At 45.9% G+C, this 20614-nt stretch overlaps 1 protein-coding gene across 4 annotated transcripts in view; it reads left to right on the top strand.

Moving 5' to 3' along the window:
- Window positions 1–12446, top strand: part of Znf668 (zinc finger protein 668) — a 704021-nt gene extending 691575 nt beyond the window's left edge. For 2 of the 4 annotated variants that reach the window (XM_045131599.1, XM_045131596.1), the window contains exons 2-4: window positions 8450–8637; window positions 9949–10617; window positions 11040–12446. In XM_045131599.1, the coding sequence (XP_044987534.1) occupies window positions 9971–10617; window positions 11040–12234 (1842 nt within the window). In that variant the 5' untranslated portion in view covers window positions 8450–8637; window positions 9949–9970 and the 3' untranslated portion in view covers window positions 12235–12446. Of the gene's footprint in view, window position 1; window positions 603–8449; window positions 8638–9948; window positions 10618–11039 lie in introns of those variants that run through there. The other 2 variants (XM_045131598.1, XM_045131597.1) reach the window with 2 other exon arrangements.
- The last annotated feature ends 8168 nt before the right edge of the window (window positions 12447–20614 follow it).

The raw sequence follows: 20614 nt of genomic DNA, 5'->3' as shown, positions 1-20614 counted from the left end.
TTGCTCCGTGCGGGCCCAGGGGTCCTAGAGCCCGCTATGTTTCGAGCTTTTGTCTCTGTGGCGTAGCCAGCCCGGGGAAGTCCAGGGCGTTTGTGGACCCCCTCCCTCTCGGAGGCCCTGGGCGCCCCTCCCGCGGTCCTAAAGAACGCCATCTTGCAGGCCTTTGTCCCGCTCTGGACCCTCTGTCCATTCATTTGTTCATTCCTTCATTCTTTGTTCACTTTGTCTTGAGAAAGCTACGTTTTCCATGGTTTTATTTCGAAATGAGTCAGCCTGGGGCTTCGCCCTGCGGGTCAACCTGTCTAGCGAGCATACTCACTCATAGACGGTTGCTGAGAGCGAAGAGCGCTGGCTTTGTGCAGCTCTCGGCCACTCCTCAGAGCGTCTGGTAGGCCCTAACACCCTGCAAACTCTCATATGATGCATGGGCCCCATTTCACTGAAGAAACTGAGGCCCAGAACGCTGTGGACCCTTACCTCTACTGCCCAGGAAATATTCTTGAGGGCAGTGGGGAAGAGAGTATTGAAAGGATTCAAAGAATTTTCCCCTGGGAGAAAGAAGACAAACGAGGGCTCCAGAGCAGAAGGAATTGCATATGGAGGTGGTAAAGTTTGCAAATTGTGGTTGGAGTTCAGGTTGATGACCAGAGGGATACTACCATTGATATTGAGGCTGGGAACGTAAATGGGGATCATGTTGTGTTAGTGTTAGGCCTAGGATATGATTAAGCGTTCATCCCTACACAGTTCTGTCAATTCACCAAATATCTCAATGTCTGTGAAGCTTATGGGTTGACTTCAAAAGATGAGATTTAGGTGCTTCCTTGTTGACTTCACCTGCTGACCCCTGTCCTGTTATCACACAACCTCCCCCACCCCCAGCTTTAACTATTGATTGAGTATCACAAACGCTTACTGTAGAGAAGATGGAGGCTTGAATTCCATATAAAATTAGATTCATTGTTTGCTTTGGGTGACCAATCAGCTTTGGGCATAAAGGATGCAGATAGTCAAGTTCCCTGGTTCTTCACCAGCCTGGACCCTGGTTCTGGAGACAGAGAATTAGCAACCAAGTAATAAAATGTGTAAATGCTAACCAGGTCAGAGAGACAGACAGTAAGAAATTGGGGAATCTCAACACCTGGCTTCAAATACTGATCTTTTTTTTTTTTTTTCCTCCTGTTTTTCAAGGTAGGGTCTCACTCTAGCTCAGGCTGACCTAGAATTCACTATGTAGTCTCAGGATGGCCTTGAACTCACGGTGATCCTCCTACCTCTGCCTCCCGAGTGCTGGAATGAAATGCATGTGCCGCCACGCCTGGCTAAATACTGATCTTTTTTAAAAAAAATTCTATTTATTTGAAAAAGAGCGAAAGAGACAGAGAATGGGCATGCAAACAAACTCCAGACGCATGTGCCACCTTGTGCATCTGGCTTACTTGGGTGCTGGGGAATCGATGTGGGTCCTTTTGCTTTGCAGGCAAGTGCCTTAACTGCATCTCCAGCCCTCAAATACTCATTTTTATTTTTATTTTTATTTTATTTTATTTTTTGTTTCGTTGTTGTTGTAGGGTCTCACTCTAGCCCAAGCTGACCTGGAATACACTATGTAGTCTCAGGGTGGCCTTGAATTCTGCCTCCCTAGTGCTGGGATTAAAGGCATGTGCCACCACGCCTAGCTGAGGCATGTGCCACTTTGTGTATCTGGCTTTATGTGGGTATTGGGGAATCAAACCTGGGTCCTTAGGCTTTGCAGGCAAGGGCCTTAACTGCTGAGCCATCTCTCCAGCCCTATTGTGTCACTTCTTTTTTTTATTATTTATTTATTTGAGAGTGACAGACAGAGGGAGAGAGAGAGAGAATGGGTGTGCCAGGGCTTCCAGCCACTGCAAACAAACTCCAGACACATGCGCCCCCTTGTGCATCTGGCTAACGTGGGTCCTGGGGAATCAAGTCTCGAACCGGGGTCCTTAGGCTTCACAGGCAAGCACTTAATCGCTAAGCCATCTCTCCAGCACTTCTTATAACACTGTTATTACACCAAAGTCTTACCCTTTTTTTTGTTTGTTTTTGTTTTTCAAAGTAGGGTCTCACTGTAGCCCAGGCTGTCCTGGCATTCACCATGTAGTCTTAGGGTGGCCTCAAACTCATGGCAATCCTCCTACCTCTGCCTCCTGAGTGCTGTGGGATGAAAGGTGTGCACCATGCCAGGTTCTTTTTTTTTAAATTAATTAATTATTTTTTATTTGAGAGAGTGAGGGAGAGAAAGGCCAACAGGGAGAGAGAGAATGGGTTCACTAGGACCTCCAGCCACTGCAGAAGAACTCTTTAAACATATGCCTCCTTGTGCGTCCGGCTTACGTGGGTCTTGGAGAATCAAACCGAGGTCCTTTGGTTTTGCAGGCAAAACCTTAACCTTAACCACTAAGCCATCTCCCTAACCCATCTTCTTTTTATGTTTTATTTACTTATTTGTTTGAGAGAGATAGCAAAAGAGGCACATAAAGAAAGAATGGGCATGCTAGGGCCTCTATCCACTGCAAATAAATTCTAGAAGCATGTGCCACCTTATTTATCTGGCTTGTGTGGATACTGGGGAATCAAACCTGAGTCCTTAGGCTTTCCAGGCAAGCACCTTAACCACTAATCCATCTCTCCAACTCTTGTTTTGTTTTTTGAGGTAGGGTCTTGCTCTAGCCCAGGCTGACCTGGAGTTCACTATGTAGCCTTAGGGTGGTCTTGAACTCATGGTGATCCTCCTACTTCTGCCTCCCAAGTGCTGGGACCAAAGGTGTGCACTATCACTTACTCTTTCTTGTTTCTTGTTTTTTTTTTTTTTTTTTTTTTTCGAGGTAGGGTCTCACTCTGGCTCAGGCTGACCTGGAATTCACTATGTAGTCTCAGGGTGGCCTCGAACTCTCGGCAATCCTCCTACCTCTGCCTCCCGAGTGCTGGGATTAAAGGCATGCGCCACCACGCCCGGCTTGTTTGTTTTTTTGATTTCAAGGTAGGGTCTTACTGTAAGCCAGGTTGACCTGAAACTCACTCTGTAGTAGTCCCAGGCTAGCCCCAAACTCACAGTAATCTTCCTACCTTTGCCTCCTGAGTGTTAAGATTAAAGACATGCACCATTACGCATCTTAGTTGCTTCCATAAAGGCAAATATAGTCACAGTGAGAATTAGAGTTTCAATATACAATTTTTTGGAAGAACACATTTAGCCCATAACAAGCTTCTAAGCAAGTTTAGCTTAAATAATATGTACAAAATGCTAGGGATGATACTTGGCCCACGGTACTAAACCTATGAGTAAAATCTGATGACACTATAAAACAATTTAAAGATGGTGCTGGAGAGATGGCTCAGTGATTAAAAGCATTTGTCCATTACCCATGTAAAGCCAGATGCAAAAGTGGCACATTCATCTGGAGTTTATTTGCTGTGGCAAGTGGCCCTGGCATGTCCATTCTTTCTTCTTTCTGTCATTCTTTGCTTGCAAATAAGTAAATTTTTTTTTTTTTTTTGAAAAAAGGTAAAGCCAGTTATGGTGGCGCACACCTTTAATCCCAGCACTTGGGAGGCAGAGGTAGGAGGAGCACCATGAGTTTGAGGCCACCCTGAGATTACATAGTGAATTCCAGGTCTGAGCTACAGTGAGAAAAAACAAAAAAAAAAGCGGGTGGGGGTTAAAGAATTTGGGCTGGAGGAATGGCTTAGTGGTTAAGGCGTTTGCCCTCAAAGCCAAAGGACCCAGGTTTGATTCTCCAGGACCTGCGTTAGCCAGATGCACAAGGGGCTCACATGTCTGGAGTTTGTCTGCAGTGGCTGGAGGCCCTGGCTCACCCATTCTCTCTTTCTCTCCCCTTCCCACTTTCTCTGTCAAATAAATAAATAAAGTATTTTTTTTAAAGGTAAAGAATTAAAGAGGGCTGGAGAGATGACTTAGAAGTTAAGGTGCTTGCTGGCAAAGCCAAAGGACCCAGATTCAATTCCCTAGTACCCATGTGAAGCCAGATGCACAGGGTGGCATGTCCATTTGCAGTGGTTAGAGATCCTGGTGCGCCCATTTTCTCTCAAATAAATTAAAAAAATTTTTTTAATTAAAGAGGAGGGTAAAAGATTAATTAGTAGGGGTACCGATAGCATTTTTTTTAAATCTGTTTATTTGCAAGCAGAGAGAGACAAAGAAAAGGGGCATGCCACGACCTCCTGCCACTGCAAATGAACTCTAGATGCATGCGTCCCTCTGCATCTGGCTTTATGTGGGTAGTAGGGAATCAAACCCAGGCCTTTAGGCTTTGCAAGCAAACACCTAAACTGCTGAGCCATCTCTCCAGGCTAGCAGATAGCATTATTTAAAAAGGCAGTCAGGGAGTAGTAGAAAATTGGTTTAGCGTTTAAGGCATTTGCCTGCAAGCCAAAGGATCCAGGTTCGATTCTCCAGAACCCACATAAGCCAAAGCATAAGGGGGAGCATGCATCTGGAGTTGATTTGCAGTGGCTGGAGGCCCTGGCAAGCCCATTCTCTCTCTCACTCTCTCTCTCTCCCCCTCTTCTTCTTTCTCTCTCTCAAAATAAATAAATAAAATATATTTAAAAACGAAAGAAAGAAAGGCAATCAGCCAGGTATATTGGTGCTTACCTTTAATCCCAGCACTAGAGAGACTGAGGTAGGAGGATCACTGAATTCAAGACAGCCTGAGACTACATAGTGAATTCCAGGTCAGCCCGGGCTAAAGAAAGACCCTACCTCGAAAAACAAAACAATAAAGAGAAATGGCCTAGTGGTTAAGGCACTTGCCTGTAAAGGCTAAGAACCCATGTTCAGCTCCCCAGATCCCACATAAGCCAGACACACAAGATGATGTATGTGGCTGGCTGGAGGCCCTGGCATGACAGTTCTCTCTCTACTCTCTCTCACTGTTTCTCCTGCTCTCTTTCATTCATATATATAGATATATCTATATCTATCTATATCTATATCCGGGTGTGGTGGCACACGCCTTTAATCCCAGCACTCTGAGGCAGAGGTAGGAGGATCACTGTGAGTTCAAGGCCACCCTGACATGTTGGGGTACATTCCCATAAACCTGGGGAGGCTGAAGCAGGAGGATATGAAGCTAGCCTGAGCTAGAGACTAAGCCCTAGCCAAAAAGAAAGGTGGCTAAGAAAGCCTTCATAGAGGAAGTGCCTGGGAGCTAAAACCCAAAAACAGTCCAAGAGTCAGACAGCTACACAGAAGCACAGAGGTGGGAGTAGTGGTGCACGCCTTTAATCCCAGCACCGGGGAGGCCGAGGTAGGAGGATTATCGAGGTAGGAGGATCATCATCGTGAGTTCAAGGCCACCCTGAGACTACATAGTGAATTCCAGGTCAGCCTGGGCTAGAGTGAGACCCTACCTCAAAAAAAAAAAAAAAAAAAAAAAGTAAAGTAAAGATATGTTGGAGGTATACACAGAGAACTACGAGTGCAAATACCTAGAGGTGGAAAGGCATTGAGGTCTTTGAGATGAAGACTGGAGTCCTGGCTGGGTGGAGCCTAGTGATAGGGGGTGAGGAGTTCCAGAGAGATAGGTAGGGGCTTAGATTGAGGCCTTGTTTTATCACAGAATAATACTAGTCTTTTTTTTTTTTTTTTCTCTCACTGTAGCGCCAGCTGACCTGGAATTCACTATGTAGTCTCAGGGTGGCCACTCATACCAACCCTGCTACCTCTGCCTCCAGATTACTGGGATTAAAGGCATGTACCACCACCACCACACCTGGCTTTACTAGTCTTCGTGCCTTGATTTGGATTAAGAACCTTGAGTAACACAGAGTGACACAGGGCTTGAGAGGTGGCTCAGTGCTTAAGGTGCTTGCCTGCAAGGACCCAGGTTTGATTCCCCAGTACCTATGTAAGCCAGATGTACAAAGTGGCCCATGCATCTGGAGTTTGTTTGTAACAGTTGAAGGCCCTGGCATGCCCATTTTCTGTTGACTATCTCTTTTCTCTCTATCTCTGTCTGCTTGCAAATAACTAACTAAATAAATAAGGGGCTGGAGAGATGGCTCAGCAGTTAAGGCACTTGCCTGCAAAGCCAAAGGACCCAGGTTCAATTCCCTACCTAGAGCCCATGTAAGCTAGATGCACAGGGTGGTGCATGCATCTGGAATTTGCTTGCAGTGGATGAAGGCCCTGGCATGTCCATTCTCTATCTGCCCCTCTCTCTCTCTAAATAAAAATAAATAAATTAGTAAATAAAGAAATAAAATAAAAATGGACATAAGTTGAGTTTGAGGCCAGTGTGAGACTACATGGTGGATTCCCTGTCTGCTCTGGACTAGAGTGAGACCCTACTAAAACAAAAACAAAAACAAAAACAAACAAACAAAAAAAACGGAGCTGGAGAGATGGCTTAGCAGTTAAGGCGTTTGCCTGCAAAGGATCCCGGTAAGATTCTCCAGAACCCACGTAAGTCAGATACACAAGGGGGCACAGACATCTGGAGTTTGTCTGCAGTGGCTAGAGGCCCTGGTGTGTCCATTCTCTCCCTCTTTCTCTCTCTGCCTCTTTCTCAAATAAAAAATAAAATTAAAATAAACAGCACTCGGGAGGCAGAGGTAGGAGGATCATTGTGAGTTTGAGGCCACTTTGAGACTACATAGTGAGTTCCAGGTCAGCCTGGATTAGAGTGAAACCCTACCTCAAAAAACAAAAACCCGGGCTGGAGAGATGGCTTAGCGGTTAAGCGCTTGCCTGTGAAGCCTAAGGACCCCGGTTCGAGGCTCAGTTCCCCAGGTCCCACGTTAGCCAGATACACAAGGGGGCGCACGCGTCTGGAGTTCGTTTGCAGAGGCTGGAAGCTCTGGCGCACCCACTCTCTCTCCCTCTATCTGTCTTTCTCTCTGTGTCTGTCACTCTCAAATAAAAAAAAAAAAAAAATTAAAAAAAAACAAACAAACAAAAACCCAAAACCAAAACAAAACAAAAAAGCTGGGTGTGGTGGTGCACACCTTTAATCCCAGCACAAGGAGGCAGAGGTAAGAGGATTTCCGTGAGTTCAAGGCCACCCTGAGACTACATAATAAATTCCAGGTCAGCCTGAGCTAGAGTGAGACCCTACTTTGGAAAAAAAGAAAAAAATGGATACAAGAGTAGTACAGAGAGTCCAGCCCTGGGCATGGGAGGCTTGAGTTTGACTCTAGGCATCTTAATTAGATATGTATACTTTTGCCTTGTGAGGTTTTATATCACATCTAAAAAGATGTTATGAAAATGTTCCCCTCCTAAGGAGTATGTGAAACCCTAAGGTTTTGTTTTTGTTTTTTGCATGTTTGGTTGGTGGTGGTTGTTTTCCATGTGGTTGTGGTGGGAATGGAGCCCAGTGTTTCACATCTTTCAGGCAGTGTCCTACCTCATGTTCCATGGCTGATTATTCTTGTTTGTTTGCTTTACTTTGCTTTTGTTTTTAGTTTCTGAGACAAGCTTTTGCTGTGTTGCCCAGGTTGGTCTTGAACTCATGATCCTTCTACATCAGAGCCCAAAGTGTTGGGATTACACATATTTTTTTTAGATGATTATTCTGATGCGAGTATTTGCAGACCTCACTTGAAGAAACATCATTTTAAAAAATATTTTTATTTATTTATTTACTTATTTGAAAGAGAGAGAGAGGCAGATAGAGTTGGGTGCACTAGGGCCTCCAGCCACTGCAAACAAACTCCAGACACATGCGCCAGCTTGTGCATCCAGCTTATGTGGGGTACTGGGGAATCAAACCTGGGTCCTTAGACTTTGCAGGCAAGCGCCTTTAACTGCTGGGCCATCTCTCAGGCCCCAAGAAACATCATTTTGGGGAGTGGTGGATGGAAAAGTATTTAGTAAACCAATAGTCAGTAAGGTTTGACCTAACACCTACCTGTCTTCATGTGGCTGGGTGCCTACCAGGCAGTCCCTTACCATTTCTCCTGGGAAGTACCTTAGGAAGGATTTCCTCCTACAGCAGCCTGGCTTCCATTTCACAGATAGGAATAGGACAGCCTAGAGCTTGCAAGGGCCAGAATAGGGGCCAGAGCTTAAAACTAGACTAGTAAGCCTTTTGAGACAGAGTGCTGGGTCTGGTCTCAGCAGTTCTAGAAGGGTGAGAGAAAACAAGGTGCAACCTGAAGTCAGACTTTTCTGTGCTCTGTGGGGAAGGTCCTAGACTTCTGAGCAAGGGCCCTAAAACAAATTAAACTCCTAGAGTCAAGTCTAGCTGCATGAGTTACTAGCTGTGTGACTGGGCAAGCATTTCACTCTTGAAACTTCCATTTATTCATCTATAAAATGGGGCCAGTAATTCCCATTTTAGCATACTCAGCAAAATATTGGGCTCTGAGAAGATTCATTAATTGAAGACAGCAATTATCTTGGCCATCCATTCCTCCTTTAACCTGTGAGTTACTATAGTTTATCTCCATGTTTCAGATGAGAAGACAGGTGCTAAGATGTTCCTCAAGTTGCACAAGATGACATCAGCAGGGAAGTGCTGGAGACAAGATTCGAAGCTGGGCATTGTGCCTTCAGAATGCTTATAATCACAATGCTGTGCTGTTTCTCTGGACCTTGCTTCCTTTATCATTGAAAGAACATTTTTCATTATGTTGATGTGAAGGGTGAGTTAATGTATGTAATAAGCTTAGGATGCTGCTTGGAAGGTGGCAGGTGTTTAATAAATGTGGGCTGCCTCCTCCTCTTTCTTCCTCTCATACACAAGGCCCTGAGTTTGATCTCAAGCACCACAAAAATATATATTTATTATTGCCTATTGTATTGGTTTATAATCCCAGCACTTTGGAGGCTGGGGCATACTGCCATGAGTTTGAGATCAAACCCAACCAGCCTGGCTATAGAGTGAGACCCTGCCTTACAAAAACAAAACAAAACAAAAAGCTAGTAAGTTCCACAGGACTGGACATAGAACCTGGGCCTCCTCTCTGGACATACCTGGCTCTCCTTACTCTGCCCCTCACTTATCCATTCCATTTGTAGCTGCTGAGCTGTCCTTAAGTGGATCTGCTGTAATCCTCTTCCCTTCATCCCCCTGGGAGGATGAGCTGGTGTTAAGACTAATGCAGCTGTTAATCCTATTTCTTCCCAAATATGATCCTAGGAGCAGCTGTGTGGATGAAGTCTGGGCTCAGGACCAGAAAGTAGAGACCTCACTAGAGCTTGGGCCCCTGGCCGTCTCACTAGAACAAACATATCAGTTGTGACTGAGAAAGAGGCAAAAGCTCAGTCTGCCTTGAGTGAGCTCTTCATCACCAGTTTTGAGGGTAATGCTAAGAGATTCCAGAGCAGAGGACCACAATTCCTGTGTGAGGTGGACTCCCTTACAGCTATGCAAGTCAGAATTCTCTGTGAACAGTTGCTTCTCTAAAGTTGACCAATGAAGGGGAAAGCAGCATACATATACAAGCATCTGTTACGTCCACAGAGCACCTACCACCACATTATAGCCCTATAGGTCCTCCGCCTTCAGGTTTGTCCCAGGTTTGTCTTCCCTGGATATTTGGAGACCTTTAAGCCTGGCAGTTTTTTGCTTATCCTGTGTCCTGACAGTCATTGGACAGAGCAGAGGAAGATAAGTGAAGTGATACCATGGGAATGAAGGCTTTCAGGGAATGCTAGAGGGTTTGGAAAAACTGAGAGGCTGGTGAATGAAGTATAGGTGGATCTTTGGTAATCCTGTTTCCTCTAATGGCCTTTCTAAGTCCCCCAGATAGCTCACTCCTACTATCAATGAGCAATTACAGGGGATATCTGAACAGGGAACAGTTGGCAGGAAGGATAATTCGGAGGTCCCATAGTTTAAGCTGAGCAGTCCCAGGTAAGAAATGCAGATAAGATATGGTTACTTTTGAGAGGGTTATAGAGAGAAGGGCTTCAAAGGAGGTGGCTTTGTTCTAATTTTGTGTCTCTTACAGAGGAGGCCCGCTCTCCAAGGTCATGGAGGTGGAGGCTGCAGAAGCCAGGTCCCAAGCCCCAGGCTACAAACGCTCTGGCCGGCGTTACAAGTGCCTGTCCTGTACCAAGACATTTCCAAATGCTCCCAGGGCAGCCCGTCATGCTGCCACACATACACCTGCAGACTGTACACAGGAGGTGGCTGAGGCGCAACTAAAGGTGGACTCAGAATCTAAGGCAGAGGAAGCCAGTGAGGACAAGGTATCAGATTCAGTGGCTAAGCCCCGTCCGTATGTGTGCCCCCTGTGCCCCAAGGCTTACAAGACAGCCCCTGAGTTGCGCAGCCACGGGCGCAGCCACACGGGTGAAAAACCCTTTCCCTGTCCGGAGTGCGGCCGCCGCTTCATGCAGCCCGTGTGCTTGCGCGTGCACCTGGCCTCACACGCCGGTGAGCTGCCCTTCCGATGCACGCACTGCCCCAAGGCCTATGGTGCGCTCTCCAAGCTCAAGATCCACCAGCGCGGTCACACTGGTGAGCGGCCCTACGTGTGTACGGACTGCGGCAAGAGCTTCGCCGACCCTTCCGTGTTCCGCAAGCACAGGCGCACTCACGCAGGACTGCGGCCCTACGGCTGCGAGCGCTGCGGAAAGGCCTATGCCGAGCTCAAGGACCTGCGCAACCACGAGCGGTGAGAGCTGAGCGGGAACCGGGCTGTTCTGACCAGTGAGAGCTGGGGTTTAACCAACACCAAATAGGCTGGTGGGAGTCAGGGGCTGGGCATATGGGTAAAGTTGAGAGCCTCAGGGGTGGTCAGCTTGGTGGGAGCAGCCGTGGCCCAGGGATGGAGCCCTGGGAGCAGGTCATGCCAGTAGAAAGGGCATCCCACAGGGTCCTCAGTGGGTCCGCGTATGGTTGGACCTGATGGTCTGCCCAGGTGTGTGTACAAAGGTACTACTTAGCTGAAGGTTTCTTATCCTAGAGTGCAGCCCCGGGCTCTTAGGAAATTGTGCAGAGGCCTCCACGGATGTTTAGGTCTTTAAATGACAGCCCAGGCAGACAGCTGGGCTGTCCCTGTCATGGGCTGCCACCCTCATGTCTGGTCCTCTACAGGTCTCACACCGGTGAGCGTCCCTTCCTTTGCTCCGAGTGCGGCAAAAGCTTCTCCCGGTCCTCTTCGCTCACGTGCCACCAGCGTATCCACGCGGCACAGAAGCCCTACCGCTGCCCAGCCTGCGGCAAGGGCTTCACGCAGCTCAGCTCCTACCAGAGCCACGAGCGCACGCACTCCGGGGAGAAGCCCTTCCTGTGCCCGCGCTGTGGCCGCATGTTTTCCGACCCCTCAAGCTTCCGCCGCCACCAGCGGGCACACGAGGGTGTGAAGCCCTACCGCTGCGAGAAGTGTGGCAAGGACTTCCGGCAGCCGGCGGACCTGGCCATGCACCGGCGGGTGCACACGGGCGACCGACCCTTCAAGTGCCTGCAGTGTGACAAGACGTTTGTGGCGTCTTGGGATCTCAAGCGGCATGCGCTGGTGCACTCGGGCCAGAGGCCGTTCCGCTGTGAGGAGTGCGGGCGAGCCTTCGCTGAGCGTGCTAGCCTAACAAAGCACAGCCGCGTGCACTCGGGTGAGCGCCCTTTCCACTGCAATGCCTGTGGAAAATCCTTTGTGGTGTCGTCAAGCCTCAGGAAGCACGAGCGGACCCATCGAAGTGAGGCCACAGGGGCTGCCCCCCACCCCGAGTTGGTTGTGGGGCTGGCGCTGCCTGTGGGCATTGCAGGTGAGGGCTCAGTTGCCCCTGTAGCAGGTGCAGGGCTGGGAGACGCTCCAGCAGGGCTGCTTGGGATACCACCTGAGTCAGGTGGTGTGATAGCCACCCAGTGGCAAGTAGTGGGCATGACTGTGGAGCATGTGGAGTGCCAGGATGCTGGCGTTGGGGAGGCTCCTGGTTCCTTGGGAGGGGCAGAGGAGGTTGATGAGAAGCCCCCACAGTTTGTCTGTCGAGAATGCAAAGAGACCTTCTCTACACTGACACTGCTGCGCAGGCATGAGCGCTCACATCCAGAGCTCCGGCCCTTTCCTTGTACCCAGTGCGGTAAGAGCTTCTCAGACCGGGCTGGGCTACGTAAGCATAGCCGTACCCACAACTCTGTGCGCCCCTACGCCTGCCCCCATTGTCCCAAGGCTTTCCTGAGTGCCAGTGACCTACGCAAGCATGAACGCACCCACCCAGTGCCCCTTGGGACCCCCATGCCCCTGGAGCCCCTTGTGGCTTTGCTAGGAATGCCTGAAGAGGGGCCAGCCTGAAGCTCGTATCCCTTGCATCCCCTTCCATTATACTCCTGGGAGCCCAGCCCCCACAGGTTTGTTTGAACTGCTTTTTGACCCAGCCCAATCTAGACCACAAGTCCTACCCTGGACAGCTAGCTCAGCTGTCACTCAAGTAAGAGAGCTAGGAACATTGGAGGCTGGCAAGAGCTGTGAGACACACTCATTAAAGCATTCATTTTTGACACTGAGTCCTTGTCTGTGTTCTGATTGGGGTGAGTAGGTGCGAGTTTGGGCACTATATAAGATTCAATGAAGACCTAGATTAACACATTAGAAATCAGAAGGCACTTGGTGGGTTTATTTGTATTGTGAGGCTGGATATTATAGCCCAGGCTGGCCTTGAACTCATACTTCTCCTGTATCAGCCTCCCAAATGCTGGAATTGCAGGTGTGCACCATCATGCCCAACCCCTAGGAAGATCTTGGGATGGAATGCTTCCTAAGTAAGTACAGGAAGTCCTTTGTGTCCTTGGTACTTCTTGATGATTCCCTAGTACCCAGATGAATAGCTGGGCATGGCCATACATACCGGTAGCCCCAGTCCTATGGGGAATGGAGGCCAGAAAATGACCAGGGATCGCTGGTCAGTCAATTTGATCAAAGAATGGCAGCTCTGGGTTCAGTAGAGACTTGGTCTCAAGGAAATATGCTGAGTGATAGAAATTCTCGAACATTCTCCTCTGGCCTCCACGTGCACTCATCTGCACATAGCCGCAGCACACATACTCCACACAAAAAATAAAAATTAGGATACAGTAAAGGCATTAAATACTTCTGTGAACAAATCTATTAAGCATTGTTGACTCCACACTTAGGACCATGGAAACTTTACTGAGTAGTAAGCCCTTCTATACTTTTACAGATAAGCTGAGGCTGAATATCTTACTTGTACATTATACTAATTGGAAACCATATTTCAGGACCAGACATGGTGGCACACACCTTTAATCCCAGCATTTAAGAGGCTAGGGTAGGATCGCCATGAGTTCGAGGCCACCTTGATACTACATAGTAAATTCTAGGTCAGCCTGGTTCCCTTTTTTATTTTGAGAAAGTCTTGCTAAGTTGACTACACTTGAACTCTCTCTGTAGCCTGTTAAGTTTTGAACTCTTTGTTTGTTTTCCAAAATATCTTTTTTTATATTATTTATTAGAGAGAATGGGCACACCAGGTCCTCTAGCCATTGCAAACAAACTCCAGACAAATGTGCCTCTATATGCATCTGACATGTGGGTTCTGGGGAGTTAAATTTGGATGCTTAGGCTTCATAGGCAAGTGCCTTAACAGATAAGCCATCTCTCCAGTCCATGTTGTTGCTGATGTTTTTTGTTTTCCAAGGTAGGGTCTCACTAGCTTAGGCTGACCTGGACTTCACTGTGTAGTCTCAGGGTAGTCTCAACTCTCAGCAATCTTCCTACCTCTGCCTCCCAAATGCTGGGATTAAAGGGGTTTGCCACCACACCCAGCTATTGTTCTTTTGCTATTCAGATAAGAGTCTTGCTATATAGGTAGGTTGACCTTGAACTCACTGCCTCTGAAGTGCTGGAAGTATAGGCACCACCACATCCAACTTTTTTTTTTTTTTCAAGGTAGGGTTTCACTCTAGCCCAGGCTGACCTGAAATTCACTATGGATTCTCAGGGTGGCCTCGAACTCACAGTGGTCCTCCTACCTCTGCCTCCCCAAGTGTTGGGATTAAAGGCGTGCATCACCATGCCTGGATACATCCAACTTTTGTAAATTCATTTTATGATTCATGTGATTATTCAAATCAGTGGGGGGAAAAGGCTAATATATAACTTTAACAAAATGACAAGTGTGAGGCTCTGAATTCAATCCTCAGCACCATATACACAGGAAAAAAAATAAAAAGATGCCTCCTAAAAATGTGTCAGCCAAAGATGGGCGTGGTGGAGCATGCCTTTAATCCCAGCACTCGGGAGGCAGAGGTAGGAGGATTGCCATGAGTTCGAGGCCACCCTGAGACTCCATAGTGAATTCCAGGTCACCCTGGGCTACAGAGAGACCCTACCTCGAAAAACCAAAAAAAAAAAAAACGTGTCAGCCAAATAATACATGCCTGTAACCCTAACATTTGGAGGTGGAGGCAGGAGGATCAGGAGTTTAAGGCCAGCCTAGAGTATAGAAAAACAGTGTCAAAGGAAAAACATAAAATAAGGGTAAAATTTGCTGGGTGTGGTGGCACAAGCCTTTACTCCCAGCACTCGGGAGGCAGAGGTAGCTGAGTTCTAGGCCACCCTGAGGCTACATAGTGAATTCCAGGTCAACCTGGGCTAGAGAGAGAGACCGTAGAAAAACCAACAAACAAAAAAAGATAAGATGTGCAGACAAAATTTAGGGGGTAGGGGAGAACAGTATGGGGCTAGAAAGATGGCTCAGTGGTTAAAACGCCTGCAAAGCCGAAATACTTAGGTTTGATTCCCCATTATGCGTGTAAAGCCAGAAGCACGTGGTGGCACATACATCTAGAGTTTGTTTGCAGTGGCTGGAGGTCCTGATGCGACCATAATCTTTCAAAGTAAATAAATAAAATATATATTTTTTAAGTTAAGGGGGGAAAAAAAGCTGGTCATGGTGGCCGATCCCTTTAATCTCAGTATTCTGGAAGCTGAGGTAAGAGAATTTCTACGAGTTGGAGGCCAGCCTGGGACTACAGATCAGTTCAGCATGGGCTCTAGTAGAGATGGCTCCACAGTTAATGGCACTTGCTTGCAAAGCTTTACCACCCAGGTTTTATTCCCCAGTACTCTTATAAAGCCAGACACAAAGTGGAACATGCATCTGGAGTTCATATGCAGTGGCAAGAAGTTGGTGCACCCATTCTCATTTTCTATTTCTTGCACTCTCTTCCCCCTCTCTCAGCTTGCCACACACACACACACACACACACACACACACACGTGTGGTGGTGCATACCTTTAATCCCAGCACTCATGAGGCAGAGGTAGGAGGATTGCCATGAGTTCGAGGCTACCCTGAGACTCCATAGTGAATTCCAGGTCAGCCTGGGCTAGAGTGAGACCCTACCTCAAAAACAAAACAAAACAAAAAGCATATACCACTATGCCTAGCCTTTAAAATACTTTTTAAAAAAGGAATTTTTCCTCATCCCACCAAAAAAAGTAAAAGAAAAGCCAGGCATGGTGGTGCACGCCTTTAATCCTAGCAGCACTCAGGAGGCAGAGCTAGGAGGATCACAGTGATTTTGATGCTACCCTAAGACTACATAGTGAATTCCAGGCAGCCTGAGCTACAGTGAGACCCTACCTCAAAAAGAAAAAAGGAATCTTTATTAATTTTTTTTTTTGAGAGAGAGAGAGAGAATGTACATTCCAGGACCTCTTGCCACTACAAACGAACTCCAAACATATGTGCCACCTTGAGCATCTGGCTTACACGGGTCCTGGGGAATCAAACCTGGATCCTTTGGCTTTGCAGGTAAGCACCTTAACCACTGATCCATCTCTCCAACCCAGAAATAAAAGAATCATGAGGCTGGAGTGATGGCTTAGTGGTTAAGCACTTGCCTGTGAAGCCTAAGGACCCCGGTTCGAGGCTCAATTCCCCAGGACCCACGTTAGCCAGATGCACACAAGGGGGCACATGCGTCTGGAGTTCATTTGCAGTGGCTAAAGGCCCTGGTGTGCCCATTCATATTCCCCCTCCCTCCCTCCCTCCCTCTCTCCTCTCTCTCTGCCTCTTTCTCTGTCACTCTCAAATAAGTAAAATAAACAAAAAAAGATATCATAAATGCTAATCAACAAATACCACTGGGTATCCAACAGTAAAGAATAGTGGGCCCCATGTATGTACAGCAAATCCACTGTCCTTTGAGTCCAGACAAAAGTAGATCCTTTGGTCCTCCCTCTGTGATGCTCCATGTATCCCATATCCTAATCTGAGCACCCTGAAGAGTCTATTTTGATTACATGGGTTGGTTTGAGACAGGGTATTACTCTGTCACTCAAACTGGCCTTAAATTTGCGGCAATCTGGCTTTAGCCTCCTGAGTGCTAGGATCGGAGGTAGCCACCATGCCTGTCCAATCCAACGTTTTGTTTTTTTTTTTTTCAATCCAACGTTTTAAGATTTTTTTTTAATTTTTGTTTATTTATTTATTTGAGAGCAACAGAGAGAAAGGCAGAGAGAGGGAGAGAGAGAGGGAGAGAATGGGTGCACCAGGGCCTCCAACCACTGCAAACAAACTCCAGATGTATGTGCCCCCTTGTGCATCTGGCTAACATGGATCCTGGGGAATCGAGCCTCAAACCAGGGTCCTTAGGCTTCACAGGCAAATGCTTAACCGGTAAGCCGTTATTTATTTTGGGTTTTCAAGGTAGGGTCTCACTCTAGCACATACATATGTGTGTCTACACACACACACCCAAAAGATGTAATTCATGCACTATAAAATTATTTGTTTAATGTGTACAACTCTGATTTTTAGTTTATTCACAAGGTTATGCAGCCATCACAATCTAATTTTAGAATATGTGCTCTTAAAACATGGGAGGCTGAAGTGGGAGGAATATTGAGTTTAAGGCCAGCCTGGTACTACAGAGTTTCAGGTCAGCCTGGCTACAGCAAGAGACACTACTTCAAAAAGAGAGAGAATACATTATCCCTCTATAACAAGTTAAACTCACTGACTGTCACTTTGTCCCCCACCTTGCATTCATGCAATAACCTCTGAACCGTAATGAATCAGAGCTACTTTCTAACTATAAATTGGCCTATTCTGTCATTTAAAAGCACAGTCAGTTGTGTGGGGTCATGCCTATAATCACAGCACTTGGGAGATAGAAGCATCCAGTCTCATGGTGGCTAGAGGTGGCAGAGTGGTGAGATTGGTAGTGCCAGTGTAGCATGTTGTTACGACTTGGTCCTGAGCAAAGCAAAGACTTCTCTCATACTATCCCTGTATTGTGCTGGCTTCGGGGCAGTTGCTGGCAGACACCTGTTATAGAGAAGGTGAGGGCGATGGGCTCTGGGTACCCCGTGAGAAGCAGGAGGGAGAATAAAGGAGGTTGTTACCCTGGTCAACGGCTATAACATCGAAATGCCAGGCATAAAAGGAGGATGAACATTCAGAAATAAAGGATAGAGACAGGGCTTGGGGAAAGAGAGAGGAGGCAGAAGGGCATTTGGGGATCAGGGGAAGAGTAGGAACACAAGAGAGTTTAAGTTTGAGTGTCCATTGGGGTGGCAGTGTACTTATCCCTGCGTGAGATACGGTAAGGGCTAAGGAAGGAGGGGGCCCAAGGAATAGCTCTGATTCTGGCTAAGGCAAGTGGGAAGAGCTGGAGTCAGGGTAGGTGAAGTTAATCAGGGACATGTAGAGGCAGAAAGCATGAGCTAATGTTAGAGTTTAGAATTGTAAGTCAGCATCATACAGAGGAGCCTATTAATCCAAATCATTGTTTATATTGTAGTTATATTTTTCTAATTGGGTGCTTAAGACCATGTAGGCTGCCAGAATTAACTGTATATTTTGGAGGTCAATAATGGCTCTGTAGGAGAGACTTTCAGGGACCTGTGAAAAGTTCTATGACTCTTAGCATTGTTATCTGCTAGGATAAGTCAAGGCTGTGCTGACCAAGTGGTCCTCCCTCTTTTGAAAAGTCTGGAGGACTGATTTTCCTCCATTGTGACTCTCCTGTTGCAGATACACTGACTTGGAATTCATTTCTGGGTCTCCACATCCTCTCTGATCAAGAAGATAGGTAATTTACCAGCAGCTAGAAGTTTTAAGTGTCCCATCATCTCCTGTGGTCTCTAGACCCAGGAGCAAGAACCAAAAGATTGGTTATCCTTTTAACTCCAATGTTTCCAATTGATTTTGGCTTCTATATATGGCTAATTACTCAAAGAGACTGTACATATCTGATTAGCAAAGGAGATCTGGTTAGAGAATGACACAATAGTTTAAAGTTTAGTTGTCAGGTGACAGTGTAAGCTATATCTGGGACATAGAAAGCATACACATTCTATCCTTTTTTGTTTGTTTTTGTATTTTGTTTTTCGAGGTAGGGTTTCACTGTGGCCCAGGCTGACCTGGAAATAACTATGTAGTCTCAGGGTGGCCTCGAACTCACGGTGATCCTCCTATCTCTGCCTCCTGAGTGCTGAGATTAAAGGTGTGCACCACCACACCCACCTACATTCTATCCTTTAAGCATCTGTCAGTTATAAGTATAGGCAGAACATTTTAGTAGCCCTTAAAACAATATTTTATCAATAACTTTAAGGCAATTGGTTTAATCTAGAAATTGTGCGCCAGGAAATAAACAAGACAGTATAAAAACTTGGCATCTGTGTTTGAAAGCAACTTTGGCTAGTCTGTATACCAATGCAAGTACCAATTACCCCAAAACTAGAACAGCAATTTAAGATTATTAATTTAGCTATATTTAACATACCCAAAGAATAGATGAATTGGATTAAATTGCCATGACCTAATGAAAAAAGGAGACAAGTCTCATGGAAAAGAGAAGGAATGAGCATGCCAGGGCCACTTGCCACTGCAAACAATTTCCAAAACAATTTCTAAATGTATGTTGCACTATGTGCATCTGGTTTTGCAAATAAGCACCTTTAACTGTTGAGCCCAAAAGAAATATTTTTAATCTCTTAACAAACACAAAAGTTTATGACACAATCTTTAAGTATTTGAACCTTAACCAACTCTATAATTCTGTCTGTGATATTTTGGTAAACCTGTTCAGTAATGATGTAAGTTAAATCTAAAGTATTAGGACTGATTGTTGGAGGAATTGAGGAATTACATCTTAAATCACAACAGAACTTAGCTTAGAATTTTTTTTTTATTGTTCACCATGAAGTAAATAGTATTCTAAGTGTGTGACAGATAAATACTTTTTAATGTTTCAAATGTGGTCTATTTACCTTATAAAATGGGGGGGGGGAAGTAAATAGTTCCTCTGTGAGATTTTTATTTTATTTTTGAGGGAGCGTTTTAGATATAATAACCTTAGGAAAGAATTAAATATTATTGTGTCAATTTTAACCTTATGATTTAGTTAAAAGGTTGACAAATACAGGAATCCAGCTAACTTGGTTGGCTACTCTAAATTTAGTCCTTCATGACCAATATGATGACCAGATTACCATCAATGAGTGAACCTGAATACCATAGCAACCTGCTACCAGCCAGGGCCATGCTTTGTTAGTCTGATGCAAGCCCTAGGCTAATAGTCGTTTTATATCTCAAGAAGTCTGTGATCTGATTAAGTACTTTGTCTTTAACCTTCTGTTTAAGCTTACCCATCTCATCTACATACTTTTACTTTACAATCCATGTAACCACTCTCTAACAATCTTTTTCATCAAACATTTAACATCCAATACATAAAGTTTTCTCTCCAGTTTATCTAAATACTTATGTTTATGCCTATATATTAATGCTACTCTCACTTTTGGTTAGAGAAGCTTCTTTTTTAGATGGTGGGCACTCAAAATTCACCAAAGTGCTGAGAAGTGACAGAGGAGTATTTAACACTAAATGAGACACCTCTGTCACACCCTCCAAGACTCAGGGACCACTGCAAAAGAGGTGGCAGAAAGAATTAAAGAGCAAAAGAAGATAAAGAGTGCTTGATACAAAATGGACATGGCATTCATGACCTCACAGTGGCTGACATTACCTACTACACAAGACCTGCATAATATTATGGAGGGAAAAAAAAAGACATCAAAATAAAAGAGAAGCTGGGCGTGGTGGTGCACACCTTGAACCCAGCACTTGGGAGGCAGAGGTAGGAGGATCACCATGAGTTTCAGGCCACCCTGAGACTACATAGTGAATTCCATGTCAGCCAGGGCTAGAATGAGACCGTACCTCAAAAAACAAAATAATAAATAAGTAAATGAGAGTAGTTGGAAAGAATGGATTCAATGGAGGACTTCCGGAGGAGGACAAGGGAAGGTGGTGAAAGGGGATTATGGTCCTGGTATATTGCCCATTATGTATGGAAGTTGTCAATAAAATGTTTTTTAATTTTTATTTTTCGTTTTTCGAGGTAGGGTCTCACACTAGTCCAGGCTGACCTGGAATTCACTCTGTCGTCTCAGGGTGGCCTTGAACTCATGGCGATCCTCCTACCTCTGCCTCCCAAGTGCTGGGAAAAGGTGTGTGCCACCACGCCCGGCAATAAAATGTTTTTTTAAATGTGATATGGTTACAGCCGGGCATGGTGATGCACACCTTTAATCCCAGCACTCATGAGGCAGAGGTAGAAGGATCGCTGTGAGTTTGAGGCCACCCTGAGATGACAGAGTGAATTCCAGGCCAGCTTGGGCTAGAAATCCTACTTGG

The sequence above is a fragment of the Jaculus jaculus genome, chromosome 12 (genome assembly GCF_020740685.1).
Source record: "Jaculus jaculus isolate mJacJac1 chromosome 12, mJacJac1.mat.Y.cur, whole genome shotgun sequence".
NCBI classification, from domain to species: Eukaryota; Metazoa; Chordata; class Mammalia; order Rodentia; family Dipodidae; genus Jaculus; species Jaculus jaculus.
The sequence above is the reverse complement of the archived record's forward strand: the minus strand, read 5'-3'. Positions and strand labels throughout refer to the sequence as shown.